Genomic DNA, 15,517 nt, shown 5'->3' with positions numbered 1-15,517 from the left:
CTCCGTCTTCTGTCCCATCTCAGGGCACCTACTGTTTTGGGGATTTGTCCGATGGTACTCGCCTCTTTCTGTTCCAGGACTTTGAAAAATGATTTAGTCGTCCTGCTTCATCACATTTTCTGTTCTTACAGTTGTTTTCTGCACTGAAAGCTTATGAACTGCTTGACACCCCAGTTGCAAGAACAGAAAATGTATGTTTCTTAACAGATATGTCTGCCCCTGACTGCACTATGTTACAAAAGAAGATCTTAAAGACCGTTTCCACAGCCTCTAAAAACAGTTATTGTGCAGCACTGAATTAATCCTATGCTAATACCACAAATTATTTGAATCAGTGTACTTTACAACGTTGTGAGTGTGGGCTACACTGCAACTAGGCTTCACAAGAACAAAGGACCTACTCTAAAAAAGGTGGGAGGAATTTCTTTATGAAATTCAAGGTCTCTGTATGAGCTGACTCCACAGGAGATGGACCTTTTACTTTTATTTTTGCAGCGCTAGTTTCTCTCCTACTCATCCCCTCCCGATGCATTTCCTGACTCATGCAGTCAATGTCAAAGTAAATGTCCGAATACATTAACGTAGAGAAGTCTTTAGAAACCTCAAAATCTTGATTACATGACTCATTATCGAAGGACTGCCACTAAAATAACAGATGATCAATCCGTCATCTGTGTAAGGACAGAGACATGACTGGCTCATCCTCAGCCCAAAAGAAAATCTATACACCGTCCTTCTTTATACCACTGTGACTCTGCGGACATCAAGGCGGCTGCCAGGCTGTCGGACGGTTCCCCTGGAGTGAAACGTTTACTGTACATCACCGTGGTAGTTTGAATTAAACATCTCTACAAAGCTGTCATTTGATGTGCTGTCATCAGTCTAATTGGTGTAATGTGTCTGTCACACTTGGCACAATGTGCTGGAGACATGAGTGAGGATGACAGCGGTACCCATGAAGACATATCCAATGTTTCCAGGTTAGCACAGACCACCTACTCACTCGAATCTGCCTCAACAATGACAAAAAATGCTTTGTGGGCAATTTTAGTTTACTTTGTGGCTCGTCATTTCCTGGAAGACTACCGGTACTGATGGTCTACTGTATCTTGGACTAACTGCTTTTCTATTTCATTTTATGATAAACTCGTATTAAAAAAGGGCCACCTACGATCACCTAGTGCCCTGGTCTTCAATTCCGGTCCTCGTGGACCCAATATGAGCACACCGTGATAAAATGTCCTGCAGATGTGACGTCAAATGACGCTGCATGCGCGTTCTCGGCGAGTAAACATTGGATACGCGTTTGAGTCATGGAGGCAGTTTCAACTTGAATTGGGACTGAAAACAGATGCTGACATGGCTCATTTCCTACTGACCAGGTAAGATAACATTGTAAGTCATATTTAGAGCTTGATTTGAGCGGCGCTCCCGTGCCGGCTTCGCTGTTGGCTGCAGGAACCCCGACGGTCGTTGTGGCGCTAATGAGTCTCATTTCTTATTCTTACCTCATACACCTTTAAAGCAAAGAAACATCTAAAACAGGCAGGACACCTGCCCACGAGGACTGGAATTGAGGATCCCTGACCTAGTGCAAGGTGGGTAGCGACCAAAAGAAGACATACAGGAGAGACGCGGACTAAAGACAGAGACACAGTAGTCCTCTGGTTAAGGTGTCTCCCGGACACCTCCATGGGAGGCGTGTCCTCCAGGTAGGAGGCTCTGGTAGCCTCGGGACATGCAGTAGGGATTATACCCCTGGGTTGGTCTCAGATCATCTCTACATCCTCCATCTTGTTATCAAGAGGATTCATCTACAGTAGTTAGCATGGATATTCTTTGATGTATTTCTGTGAGTGAGAAAAAAAGCAAGGAGATACTTACCGCAGCCTGTTGTCTCTTGAGCTTGTCCCTGTAGTCCTCCAGCTCCTGCAGGTTCAGCTCAGGTGGGAGTTGCTACCGTAACACAAAACATACACAAACACACTGCTTAAGCAGAACAATCTACACGACATCCTCCGGACGGATACTTGCAATGGCACATGAGAACTTTGCATCTGTATCCACAGACTTCAAAACCGTCTAATTTCTTTGCTGCTCCACGTTAACGTTCAACGTGGTAAAATAACTTAGTCGGACAGAAAAATATTCACAGAAGAACTATGGTATTATCAAATATCTGGTGTGAGGGATCACAGCAGAGATTTCATTTATCTTCAAAGAGCTAATCTTCACCCCTGAGAATCTTCATTTACAAAGATATCTCACTCCGCTTTTCAAAGAGCTTAAACTGGTTTCAGGTCTGCGATTAATGATAACTGTCACACATCTTCCTTTTAGAAATAAGAAAATAACCATTTGTGTGGTAAATATACCACGCCATATCATAAATGAGATTAGTCAGGAAGGTAAAAGATGTTATTTAGCAAACAGCAAACAAACTTTGGTAGGGAAAGAAGATATTACAAATACATGGCCTAAAGGATGATAGGTAATTACTTTCCTCTTGACTGAGAGTCTCATTTCAGATGGTGTAGCAATACCAAGATAAATCTAATGAGATTTCACACCTTTCCTCTGTTGAGCGGATGCAATCCATCAATCTAGAACTCCATGATATGCATGCGGCTCAGCGAGAGAGTAGGAGACAAGAGCTCAGGTGAGAAAGAGCTTTATTCCTGCCACTCAGATGGGGTTCAATGAACAATAAAGCATATTTATTCACAAGAGAAATGCAACGCTCCTGATATCTAAGTTACTGAAATGAGGGGGGCTTGATGCAATCATTACTTAGGGAGGGCGCACAGGAACTAAGGAGGTAGTCTCACTTGACTTTGTTTAAAAGTTAGCGGTGTTCATCCAGTCAATAATCACAAGCTCCGACGTCTATATTAGGTTTCTGACCTGCAGCTCATGTTGCACCATGTCAAAGGAGTCGTTGGAGAAGTAGACCTCCTCGATGCTTTCAATGATTTCCTGCTCCGCCTGTGGGTCGATGGGTTGCTCCCTCAACTCCCGCAACTCCTCCTGCAGCACAGGTCGAGAATGATGGACAGATGCAAAACGGGAGACGGTGTTAACATTTGAAAGTTACAAATGCTGTGATTTCTCCATTTTTTATTCTTTCAAGCAATAAACTGAAATAAAAATCATCAATAAAGAAGTGAAATAGAAAAATATCACCAGAGGAGTAAAGTTGCTGCAAACTACAGGAGTTTATGAACTAAGTTGAAGGTGAAGGACAAGGACGAAAGATGCCAGAAGTGGAGAACAAGGGACAAGGAGAAGGTGTGGCGAGAGGAGGGAAAGAGGAAAAGAGGAGGGAAGGAATGCTATTCACAGGCTTTGGAAGAAGCCTGCAGCTTGTTCCACTTCATAGCTATCAAGGGAGACAGCAGGCAGCAACGAGGGAAAGACAGAAAGACATGAATGACCCCCAAAATAAGAAAAAAAAAAGGATGAGTAAGATTTCCCTTCTGAGAATGTGAGAAACATCAGAGCCGTATTGATCTACGTGCTGTGCATCCATTGAGGCTTATTGCTGTAGTGGGCCTTTTAGATGAAGGAGTTTTAAGCCTACATCATCTCCTGGCTGTCTTAATGAGCTGGGAAGCAGTCACACGTCAATAAGAAAGGAAAAAAAAGGTTTTTGTTTGTTGTTTTTATTAAGGTTGAAGTAGAACAAAGTCAAACCTTTACTCTGACATTCAATTTGAGCCCCATGAATTTACATGTTCAAATATGTAAATTCATCAATTATATGTTTACAAGCTTGAAATCCATGGTGCTTCTAAGCCGTTACAGCCCTTTAACTTTTTGTTGCTAAGATACCTTCCAGAAAAAATAAAAATACTGTATAACTAATGTGTAAGATTACATGATTATACACACATATACACACATATACACACACACTTAAAAAGTGCCATGGGTAGGAATCACATTTTTTTTTAAATCAACCAAATGAATGTATGAATATGAAAAAAGGGTTTTGACACCATGTGAACAACATAAATCCATTGTATTGATGAAAGAGCCACTAAAAATACTGTCAAAGATGGACCTTCAAATCTTGCAATACCACTTAACCCCACTAGAGGTGATGTAAATATCTGACCTTTGTACATTAAAACGAAAGAAGAGGAATTTTACACCGACTTTTTTATTTATTTTATTTTTTTTTATTTAACCTTTATTTAACCAGGAGAAAGTCTCGTTGAGATTAATAATCTCTTTTACAAGAGAGTCCTGGCCAAGACAGGCAGCAACATGGTTACAAAAACAAATAACATAAGAACAATTTATAACAATTAAAACAGTTTTAACAAAACAGTAAACAGATCGCAAAAATAGTCAAAATCAACAACAATCAAAGCACCTACAGCTAAATGTACTTGCTTCCAAGTCTTTCAGGAGAACTTTAAAAGCATCAAGTGAGACCAGATCTCTTAATTTTAAAATTTTCTGCAACTCATTCCATGCATAAGGAGCAGCATAGCTGAAATTGACTGACTTTGGGCGTATTCTATACCGGCACGTCAATAACGTTCAGAGTACCTCCCTTGAAACACAATTTAAAATCAGGTTTTAAGATACATGCCATAATGCCCTGGAACCACCTCACCAGCACCTGTCCAAAAAATAAAAAGTAAAAAATCCTCTCTGAAGTTGAAGAGAAGGAACAAGGGTCAGTGTACGAACTGCTCCCGCCTCGAAAGAGACAAGTCTTAGCAATGTGCACTTTGTTACGTCTTACAACAGAAGGGAGCACATGCTGCCCCCATTTCATCTGGAGTGGTTGTGCTTACACAGGGTGCCTTTACAAACCTCCATGAGATCAGGAGAATCTTGACACATAACTGACTCATTGCAATCAGCAACGAGTATCTAAATCCGCCCCTGTGGATAACAATGAGCCGAGATAAATGATATTCATGAGGTGATAATGCTGTGAATGTTTTAATATCATTTTAACATAAAAATCAAAGCACACAACAGCATTGTTTAAGTCCATAACACGCTGAACCCTTTTGTTATTTTATGTGCACACATTATTACAGAAGAAATGGGAAGATTGAAATGAAGCACAAAATTGTGTTTTGTTGATCACAACAAAAAAAAAAAAAAAAAAGAGTGAGCTGGAGTCCCGGGGGATACATGTAGGTGAGTGCTTTAGACTGAAAAGAAAGGTTAGCAAGGAGGTAGGAGATCACACTTTTCTATCAAAAGAGTGGGTGGGAAATCAGGTCAAATAGGAGAGAAAGTGAAAAGGGGAGGGTTAGGATGGCTGACTCACTCGTAGCAAAACAAACAGCACAAAGAAAAGAAACAAAGGCGAGAGAGAGAGAGACAATGTTGTGTTTCATGTGAAGCCACTTCAATTGAGTGGGGAATTTATATGCGCTAATTTACTGTCCATCTTTTGCCTTTGGTCTCCCGCTTGCAGAGACTTGCAAAACTTTGAGTGGATGACTCATCGAGAGGCTACGTCACTTCAAATCCTTCCCTAATTTTCCTGCTGCTGTCGTGTGGGCACAAAACAAAACCGACACCCCTTTGCCGCACATGAACAATCCAAAAATACGTGTCACCAAAAGGCTTTGATCAAATTTCAGTTTGAAGGATGAGAGAGAAACAAACCATCCTTCATCCCCCCCCTCTGCAAATTAATGATGTTGTCTCCTAATTGCAGAAACTGGAAATCCATTTGCATCCCAAGCGCAGGACGTTAAAGGTGCTTCATGAAAGAATCAAAGTGGATATTTGCAGAGAGTGCTAATTGAACGTGATAAAATACATCTCTAAAACACAAAAGTGCTAAACAACACAGCACCCCCGATAAACAAAAGAGTGCATAAACAGTATTCGGTTCATGGAAAGTCCTGGGAGGTACAGAGGGAGAGGAAGGGACGGAAGAAAAATTATATGCACAATGGAATCATTCATTAGATGAACAAATTAAAAACCTTCTCACTGCAATCGGTGTTTATTATGTGTATGCAAGTCTATCTGAAAGTGTATATCGTTGTCTACTGTTGAAAGAGTTCAACACAGCTTTCTTTTGGGACATTAAGACATAATCACAGCCAACAGCACGATCCGAACTTCAGCCCTGCTGACAGCTGCTGCGTTAACAGATGATATTGGATCTTTGCCAGAACGTATGTGATTATTTTGCATTTCACTCAGCAATACTTGTCATTGAGTAAAACAGCACGAGTGCCCTGCATCTGTGATCTACTGTTGTCATTTTATCAGTCACCGCAGTCTGGCTCTTGAATGTATAATTAGACATTAGCTGATATGAAAAACCTTGCAGGGTCTGACTCAAACGTGTCCGCATCATTTCCTGTGAGATATAAAAGCTTGCCCTCCTCACAGTTTTATCCCAATCCATGTCTTTAGAATACAGAAAGTGCACAACAAGGTAATTAGCCCATTATGTTATTCCAATAATTCTAGATTATACTACATTATTTAAGCAGAGATTAACTTCTACAAGTTAATGTGACACATTCTGTAAAACCAGAGTTGTTCAATTATGGTGCAATGAATATATATAAAGAGTGACCCCTGCTGGTGAGATAAGGTTACTGCACCAACTTGCAGTCAAATCAAGAAAGTTATGACTATGCCGGCCAGAGATGCTGGCATTTCTAAATTACAGTGCAGAATCTTGAATATTTTCAGTAGTATGTACTATTTTCAGTAGTGCAATACATTCAAAGAATATATATTTATATTCCCTCCGAATTTCCTAATAAAAAAGCTCCAAATGACCGAACAATACAAAGACTACTTTCAGTAAAGTAGTCTTTCTGGCCTGCTATCAATGGCACAAGACTGGGAGCTGAAGGTTGATTTGGGGAAACAATTACAGTTCCCGGACAACGTGGCCATAACATCACTAAGGCCAGATGTGGTGCTGACCTCAGCAACCTCCAAGCAGGTCGTGCTCCTGGAGCTAACGGTCCCTTGGGAAGACCGCATCGAGGAGGCCAATGAGAGGAAGAGGGCTAAATACCAGGCTCTGGTAGAGGAGTGTCGGCTCAACGGGTGGCGAGCAAGATGTGAGCCCATTGAGGTGGGATGCAGAGGGTTCGCAGGCCAGTCCCTCTGCAGGGCCTACAGTATGCTGGGCATCACCGGGGCCAGTAAGAGAAGGGCCATCAAGGAGGCCACAGAGGCAGCAGAGGTTGCCTCACGTTGGCTGTGGATCAGGAGAGGAGATCCGTGGGTAGGGTAGCGCTACCTGGACACAAGCTGGGGGATTGATCACCCCCGGCTGGGTCGCCTGGAAGAGAGTGTATGACGTTGAAATGACCCGAAACACTCAATGACCCCAGGTAACATCACTGATGATGTGTCCAGGTTGCATCACTAGTTGATGTATGTTACTAAGCAGCAACTTTGGTAAGAATTACAGCTCGAGTCAGTTGTAGCCACACAGGAGCTCCTTGCACCCATCTGCTGGTAGTTTCAACCAATATTCCCGTTTTTATGCATTTAAGGCATTTTTTAAGTTTACTAGAGAGCAGTTTTATAAAAGGTAGATTTCAATTCTCAGTTGCCCGCTGTCGGCCAGTTTTAAAGGGCACAGCCACACTTGTAGAAGTTTTAATCCAAATTAAAGCAGAAAAAGATAGATTTACTTTGGTCCGTTATCACACACAAATTACACACATCCACCGCAGCCCTGGCTCGTCTTTGAAAGCTCTAAGTCAGCAAGAAACTCTCAAGATGTATTTTGGGTTATCTCTTCTTCTGTCTATACTAACAATCCCTACTTTATTGATTTTTTTTTTTGTAAAACACCATATTCTAGATATATCATCAATTTTACAACTGGGGAACATCTTGAAAACAGTACAAGCTTTTGAAATCTTGGAGTTCAAGGGGTCAAGCAATTTCCTTTAGAGTCGCTCTTCGTTGTTAAAGGACCATTCGGCAGATACAACAACCCAAGGTCTGTTATTTTATATGAAAAAGAGTGGAAAGTTTTGTTAGAGACCAAAACAAAATGTTTTTCTATTTAAATTATAGAGTATGTATAACTCCTGCAGACAAACCTATGTTTTCTGCAAGTGTATGGAAGGTATTATGGAAAAAGGACTGTTTGTAGAAGTATCCCCTACAGCAGGGGTGTCCAAAGTCGGTCTTCGAGGGCTGCTGTCCCGCATGTTTTAGGTGTTACCCTGTTTCCACACCCCTGATTCTAATTAATGCTCATCATCAGATTGTCTGCATAACTCTGGTAATGACACAGCAATGTCTGTCAGGGTGCGTTAAAGCATTGAAACGTCTACAACCTGCGGGACACCAGCCCTCGAGGACCGACATTGGAAACCCCTGTCCTACAGCAAGGGTCCTAACTACTACTAAAAAGAGAGTTCATATATATATACATATATATTGTAATACTGATCAAGTTTGCAAAGATCGTGAACTCTCCTCCTTTTGCATCAGTTGACAGTACTTCAATTCATATCATTTTAGTCCCTCGTGAAAGTTTATGTTCCTGACAACACTCCCATTATTGGATCTAAGCTTGTGTTCACTCCAGAATGTTCTTGAGTTCTGATACTCAAAGAAGCCTCAGTTGTCTTCATGAAAGCTTAAAAAAAAAAAAAAGAAAGTTAGCCCTTTTAGAGATTTCAGGCCATTATAGAGAGGCAACAGTGTTGATGGTCACCTTATGAAAAAGGGGGGTTTCAATTGTTCATATTGCATTTTGCATTTCTATTTTGTATCCAACTTAATTCAATAAGGTTTACTAATGTACTTTCTGTTGACAAGTGTTTGGTGACTGATATATTTTGTTAAAATAACCTGATTACGTTAGAAAAAAAATCTAATAAAAAGACTTGGGTGCAACTGCTTCCACACCGATGCAATGATGAGTAGAGACAGAAGCTGTCACCGCGCTGATGAGGTTAGACAGACGGAACAGCAAAGAAAATCCCCGTCCAACTTGCAAACGTACATCTTTGAATGGAAAGGATTTCAAAATGGGAAAAGCTATGTTTGCTTTTTCGGTGAACCCTCAAAGCAGCTTAGGAACACAGAGAGATTTAAAAGAGGGACAAAACATCAAAGCAGTTAAAAAAAGGAAGAAAAATAGCGAACAGCCATTTAAATGAAAAACACCACCATTACTCCAGGCCTCAGTGTTGTATGGGATGACATCCAGCTGCGATCTTATGGTACACAGCAGGTGAAAAAGGTTTTCTTTAAGACAAACGCCTCCCCTGATAGTAAATTGATCTTACCTTTATACCTCTGGATTTCTGCAAAGCCTGTGTGGAATCTGTGGCCCTTACGAAAGCTTTCTTCATAAATTAATTTGCCAAACGTTTTACACAGATTTTTATAAATCTTCTGTGGATAAAAACATTGATACCCCCTTATTGCAACAGAATTTGTGTTTGATAAAACAAGTAGCAGTCTCAAAAGCAATGACACTTTAATGAAGACAAAATGCAGAAGCAAGAAATGTACCTCTTAATTTAATCATTAAACAAAGTAGTTTGCTATTAGTGTTAATTTTTTTTTTAAGTCTCGTGAAGCAAAAGATACCTAGATTTGACAAGCCTTTTTTTCCCCCTCTGAATACCAACATAAGATGCCATAACATCAGCATCGGTCATCATATAAGCTCCAAAAACAACCATTTCTATAAATCAGTTTCTTTGTTATATCTCATGAGATAGTTAGTCATGAAATACTGAACTAAAACACTGAGATCCCATAAACTGGCTTGGACCAGTAAATCTATACAGATCCTCAAATGCAGCAACTGAGAAATAGTTTGAAAAAGACTCAAAAATATATTGCTCAACCTTTACCTGAGATGAAGCCCTGTGACCCACCGAAGACGGGTCGCAACCCACCAGTTGAGAGTCACTGCTATAATGAACGACGGCGGCAGAGAAGAACAAAAAAAAATGCAGCTGAACCCAACTGCTGCTAAAAAGAAGACCGTAGCACATTTTCATTATCACCTACACAGGACAAACAGGTACTATTGTTTCTGGGAGGAAAGGGTTCTAAATTTTGGTCCACCTTTTGCAACTGGACCTTGTTCTGGACACTGGATTAATCCATTACATGCCGAGCTACAACCTACTTAGGCGGCCAACAAGTAAAAACTACAAAACTAAAAACTAAAAGCCAGGAAAATAATAATGATTCAGTCAAACCCAGACTCAATAAAACTCAATAATATTCTTGAAAAACAATACAAAGCAGAGACAGGCCCATAACTAAAGGCCCAAAGAGTCCGACAGCATCATTTAATAATCATCATTCACCACAGTTCTCCCTCTCACAGTTAGCCAAATGTTGCTGTCAGTGCCCCGAGGATGATAAATGATTTGAATCACTGCTAAAATGGCTGGAAACACACAAGTGGTCCCAATCAGTATGTATTAGTACCATAATAACACACACAGCGCAGCTGTTCGGTCTCACTCTCCTCCACGCAGGAGCATGTTAAGTCACACAGTTTCCCCCAGTGAGTTAGTGGGAATAGGTTACTCACCCACATACAGGGGGGGCTGTGGGTGCCCTGTGTGGAGGCTGCGTCATTTTCTTATAAGATGGGACATCAAGCGACACAGTGAATGAAGTCAAAGTATAATATCAACAAATAATGACCCCATCTGTTTTAGCTGAACACAATAGGAAGGTGTTTGCGGTGCACACAAAAGAGTGAATACGCAGGTAACCGAGAGGTACACAGAGCTCATGTCCATAAAAACTACGGGCTGTTTTCTCTCTTATAATCAGAGCACAGAAAGCAAACACAGCAGGTGTGATAACATCTACAGTCATTCTTGGGTCCAACATTACATTTCAGGGTCAACTGCAAAGTGGTGTTTGATTACTGAAAATCTAGCTCGACTATGTCACTTGACACCAAAAACAGAAGAGGCCTGCAGCTTATGAAAATAAACTTATCCTTTACCACAAACCCCCACCTGCGTTTAATCAGGACACGATCACACCTGGAAAATAAATGGGTGCTTTGTTTAGCTTCTGTGCCACTGTTTGTTAGCAGTTCAACGGTAGTAATGCCTAAATAATATCCTCAATAACATTACAACTACTACTAAATTAATTATAATTATCAGGTTGTTGATTTAATGAGCTCTAGCCTAATAAAAACCTGTTTTTTTAATTGCTTTCTTAATTATACCATTCTGCTTTTTTTTTTTTCCCCAAGAAGGCACATGATTTTATTGGAAAACTAAAATTTTGTTTCAAAATCCTCTCAGCTTCGCCCCTGAAACCACTTGCAGGCAAACAGACTGAAAGCTTTCATTTCAGTTCAATCTTCTGCCGTGATTTTCAACTCGTACAGCCAACAGGCGAAACCACGAAAGAAATTCTAATCACATTTTCGCGTTGAGGCCAAACTACGATCACAATCAAAGAGACGGAAAAGGTGAAAGCAAAGAGTTTAGAAGGCGCGAAATTAAACGTCTAGTTCAATTGCCTGGACTGATCCCACCCGGCACTGCCAATAAATAGAGTTGGTCACTTTCCAAATTGTACTGAGTCACATTAATATGAAGGTCGGCTCTAAAAGACAAAGTCAAAGCACAGCCAGGAGTTACCAGTGCATTGAGGTGTCAGTAAGTAAGTGATTGTACATTATATAGAGCCACCTTGCAGTTTTGCTCTGTCAGAGCTTGACAAATTGAATTTGCACAAGCTAATAATGACTAGAGCTTCCTGTGACAAAGCACAAACGTTGACATGTTCAAAGCCTGCCATTTGAGATTTTAACCAACTTAACTATAGATTATATTTTCCACTTTTGTGTGAAGAGCAATATCAAGTCATCTTCAGTGATAGAAATGGACATGCACTCATCACTCATCACGCATTACACTCATCGTCAGAAAATACTGCATATTTATTTGACTAATGCCATTTACAGGAAACAGACCATCAGCAAACAACATAGTGACACAGTAACTGCCAAAAATTGCTGGTTTGGTTCTTGTGTGTTTGTAAAATGTTAAACCTTGAGACTGGGACCGCAAGGCCATGAAATACAAGCGGTGGGTTAATTATCGTATAAATACTTCCAATGAATGATTTAGCAATCGTTTCTCTATCATAAAAATCCTAAAAAGACAAAAGCTTTAAAAAAAACTGTATATTACCCATTATAAGTGAGAATTTGTTCTCACTCAACAAGTAAACGTATACGTAAAAATAACATTCAACAACTTTTGAAGTAAAAACTGCACAGGGCAAAAATTACATAAATAATACACTTACATATGCAAATTATCTGGCTGAGTTATACAAGGTCATTTACCTGTACTAATTCTTAACACTAATTCTTAACTATAGTCGAAAGAAGGAGGCTGACAGGATAATGATGAAATTTAAAAATACTTCAAATAATTGAAAGGAATTTCAAGATAGTAATCTAATATGTCATTGGTTTTAGTTTATTTGGATGAATACTTAAAATTCTAAAGACTTCAAAATATTCCAAGCACTAAAATAAATAGCGATCGGGTCATAAATGTGCACATTTTGTTGACTTTCTCTGAAAAACGACATATTGAAGATAGTTTTATGAAGCCTTACAGCAAACAATTCAGACCTCTCTTCACAATGAAACAATAAACAGGTCAGGCAATCCTCTGCTAACAACTTGAACGTAACACAAGCTCAGTTTAAATACTGTGAGAGACACCAGCTTTGCACAAAAAATAAAAACAAAAATAAAAAATAAACCCCAAAATCTGTCTAAGTTCATTAACCCCAACAGATCCGGCTCCAGTCTTGACATGAAGTTTACCTTGCTTGGGATCCTCAGGTTCTCCACTGGACTAAGGTCAGCCATGCTCTCCTGGGGGCTTTTCAGGCCCTGTTAAACAAATAACTAAGTTAAAACACAAACATTAGGTAGCATTTTTTTCCCTCCTGCTTTAACTGCAGCTGACACATCAGCACACCACTGCGTTCATAAAAAAGTGGAAGTAAAAGACTGATTCATGAAACAGATATGTTCTGCTGTATTCAGTAGACAAGTGAGTCTGACATTATATGTGGTGCAAACTGAGAACTTCCTCAAACGCCCAGTTTTCACTAATCTGCTCTATTGTTGAGTGTTTTTTTAATGAAAGTGGGTGTAGTAGTAATTACAAACGTTGTCTTTCTTCTCGTTTGGGTTCTTTTCATCAGAGGTGTCAAGTAATGAAGTACAAATACTTTGTTACCTTACTTGAGTAGAAATTTTGGTTATCTATACTTCACTGGAGTAATTATTTTTCAGATGACTTTTTTCGTTTACTCCTTACATTTTCACGCAGTTATGTGTACTTTTTACTCCTTACATTTTAAAAACAGCCTCGTTACTCTATTTCATTTCGGCCTTAAAAAAAAAACTATCCAGTTAAATTGCTCCATCCGGATAGAGTGAATTTGGTTGTGGTTGTTTCAGATGTTCTTGTCCAGTTTTGTTCTTACATCCGTTCCCTCAGATTCCTGCAACTAAACTTGGATGTACATTCCAATAAAGGTTAGGATAAATGATAACATGCCTCTGAAGTTTGACTTTTTGCACCATTACAATACTTCACGTCATCATATCTGCTGCTCTCTGAAACACATGTTAATGCTCAATAGTACACATATATGGTTCTAATATATTTGCATTATACTAAGATGCATTCATTTTCAATGGCTTTTGTCCTTAATGGCTTTTTCCTCCTTACATTACTTTTACTTTTATACTTTAAGTAGTTTTGAAACCAGTATTTTTACTTGAGTAAAAAACTTGAGTTGATACTTCAACTTCTACAGGAGTATTTTTAAACTCTAGTATCTATACTTCTACCTGAGTAATGAATGTGAATACTTTTGACACCTCTGCTTTTCATTGTAACGGGAGTCTACTGGTGTTTACGTGTCCCAACGAGGGGAGTACACCCTTGACAGGTCACCGTTTCATCACAGGGCCGAATACAGATAATTAAGACTAACAAGCAGATCAATGTTTACTAATAAAGTCAATCTCAAGAGCAGACAGCCCAGCAGCTCTGGTTATGGGCTGTGGGGGGGAAGCCTAGTATCCCGAGGAAAACCCAGGGAGAAAACATACACACTTAACACATAAGGATCACAGTCGGAGATTAAGCTACAACCGTGTTTTCTGTGAGGGAATCGTGCTACCAACCGCACCAGTATGGATCCAGGTGAACAGCTCGTAGCTGTCAAATGAGCCACTAGCTCCACTAGCTGTCATGCTAACTACCTTCTGTCAGGGACAAACGGTCGGCAGCTCCGTTTCTGAAGAGCTTTTTTCCTCACCTGACGAGCCATGAGAGACTTGATTTTCTGCATCGTAAACCCAACTTATGACGAGTTGTAAATGAACGACGAAAAACTCCAGTTTTTCCTTGTTGTTATCACTGGACCTCCATCACTACGAGAAGGAAGCCATAGTTGAATGTCACGTGACTGTTTTAATGCATCTTGGGAAATGAAGTCTTTACTCGGCCTGTTCGTGACATCATCAGTCAGTTCAATATAAAACTGAATGGAAATATCTAAACTGATTTGCCAGTACGTAATATTTTAAAGTCAAACAATATTGAGGACATTATATATAATTATAATATATATTCTGTACATTTGTGTGGCATTCATGTACTGCTATCATAGACCACTGGATGGTAGTGAAATAACATAACAGAGGAGAATTGAACTAGGGTACAATGTTACACAGCAGTTGTGATTTTACAAAACACGGATGTAGCTATAATTAATAAATACATGGATAAATGTTTCCCTGATTTCTGAGCCTTCGAGTTGTATTACTATTATGAGACATTGTCAAACTGTTACAAGTTAATGGGATAGGCTATTTGAACAGAACAGACTGAATATTCATTTTGATAGCAGATTTTACTTCATCCCCTGCTTCACCTGCTGTACCAAGTCAGAGAGCCTGTCATCAATTTTCATCATTAGCATTATACACTATTTATTTATATAAAAATGACAATAATAATAATTAAAACAATTAAACAGTAATATTACATCCTGTGCAAAATATTTCCAATATTTTCATTCTACTGTATTACTATAATTCTTTTTTCATAAGCATATAATCTCCTGATCATAGGTTTTTAATTTCACTTGAAGTGGAATTTAATTGTGTAACAGATACTTAGATAACATACCAGTAATATTACTTCTACAACTTTCTCTGTGTCTGAATTCTGTATTCTTACGTACATATACACAAAATAAGCACAGTCCATCACCCAGGTTAAAATCATATAACTGAGTTCTGTAATTATTATTCCACTGTTTAACAAATCACACTTGCTCATAGCTCTAGCATCCATGAGCATGATTCGTGTTATCATTGGTTTGCCATCCACGGTTCAGTGCCATGTACCTCCATCTCTGCCAAGTAATTAGACCCTGCATTGTAAACATTTACACATAATTACAAAAACAGTGGCAGCCAGACCAATTCAGC

The 15,517-nt window shown here is 39.5% G+C and overlaps 1 protein-coding gene across 2 annotated transcripts in view; it reads right to left on the bottom strand.

Moving 5' to 3' along the window:
- The window catches only part of vps50 (VPS50 EARP/GARPII complex subunit), a 95,610-nt gene extending 81,139 nt beyond the window's left edge, over positions 1 to 14,471 (bottom strand). For both annotated transcript variants that reach the window (XM_061742672.1, XM_061742673.1), the window contains exons 1-4: positions 14,338 to 14,471; positions 12,824 to 12,892; positions 2,905 to 3,027; positions 1,885 to 1,956 (exon numbers count right to left, since the gene is read on the bottom strand). In XM_061742672.1, the coding sequence (XP_061598656.1) occupies positions 1,885 to 1,956; positions 2,905 to 3,027; positions 12,824 to 12,892; positions 14,338 to 14,370 (297 nt within the window). In that variant the 5' untranslated portion in view covers positions 14,371 to 14,471. The remainder of the gene's footprint in view (positions 1 to 1,884; positions 1,957 to 2,904; positions 3,028 to 12,823; positions 12,893 to 14,337) is intronic.
- Between the last annotated feature and the right edge of the window lie 1,046 nt (positions 14,472 to 15,517).

Source organism: Cololabis saira, chromosome 15, assembly GCF_033807715.1.
Source record: "Cololabis saira isolate AMF1-May2022 chromosome 15, fColSai1.1, whole genome shotgun sequence".
Classification (NCBI taxonomy): domain Eukaryota; kingdom Metazoa; phylum Chordata; class Actinopteri; order Beloniformes; family Belonidae; genus Cololabis; species Cololabis saira.
The sequence above is the reverse complement of the archived record's forward strand: the minus strand, read 5'-3'. Positions and strand labels throughout refer to the sequence as shown.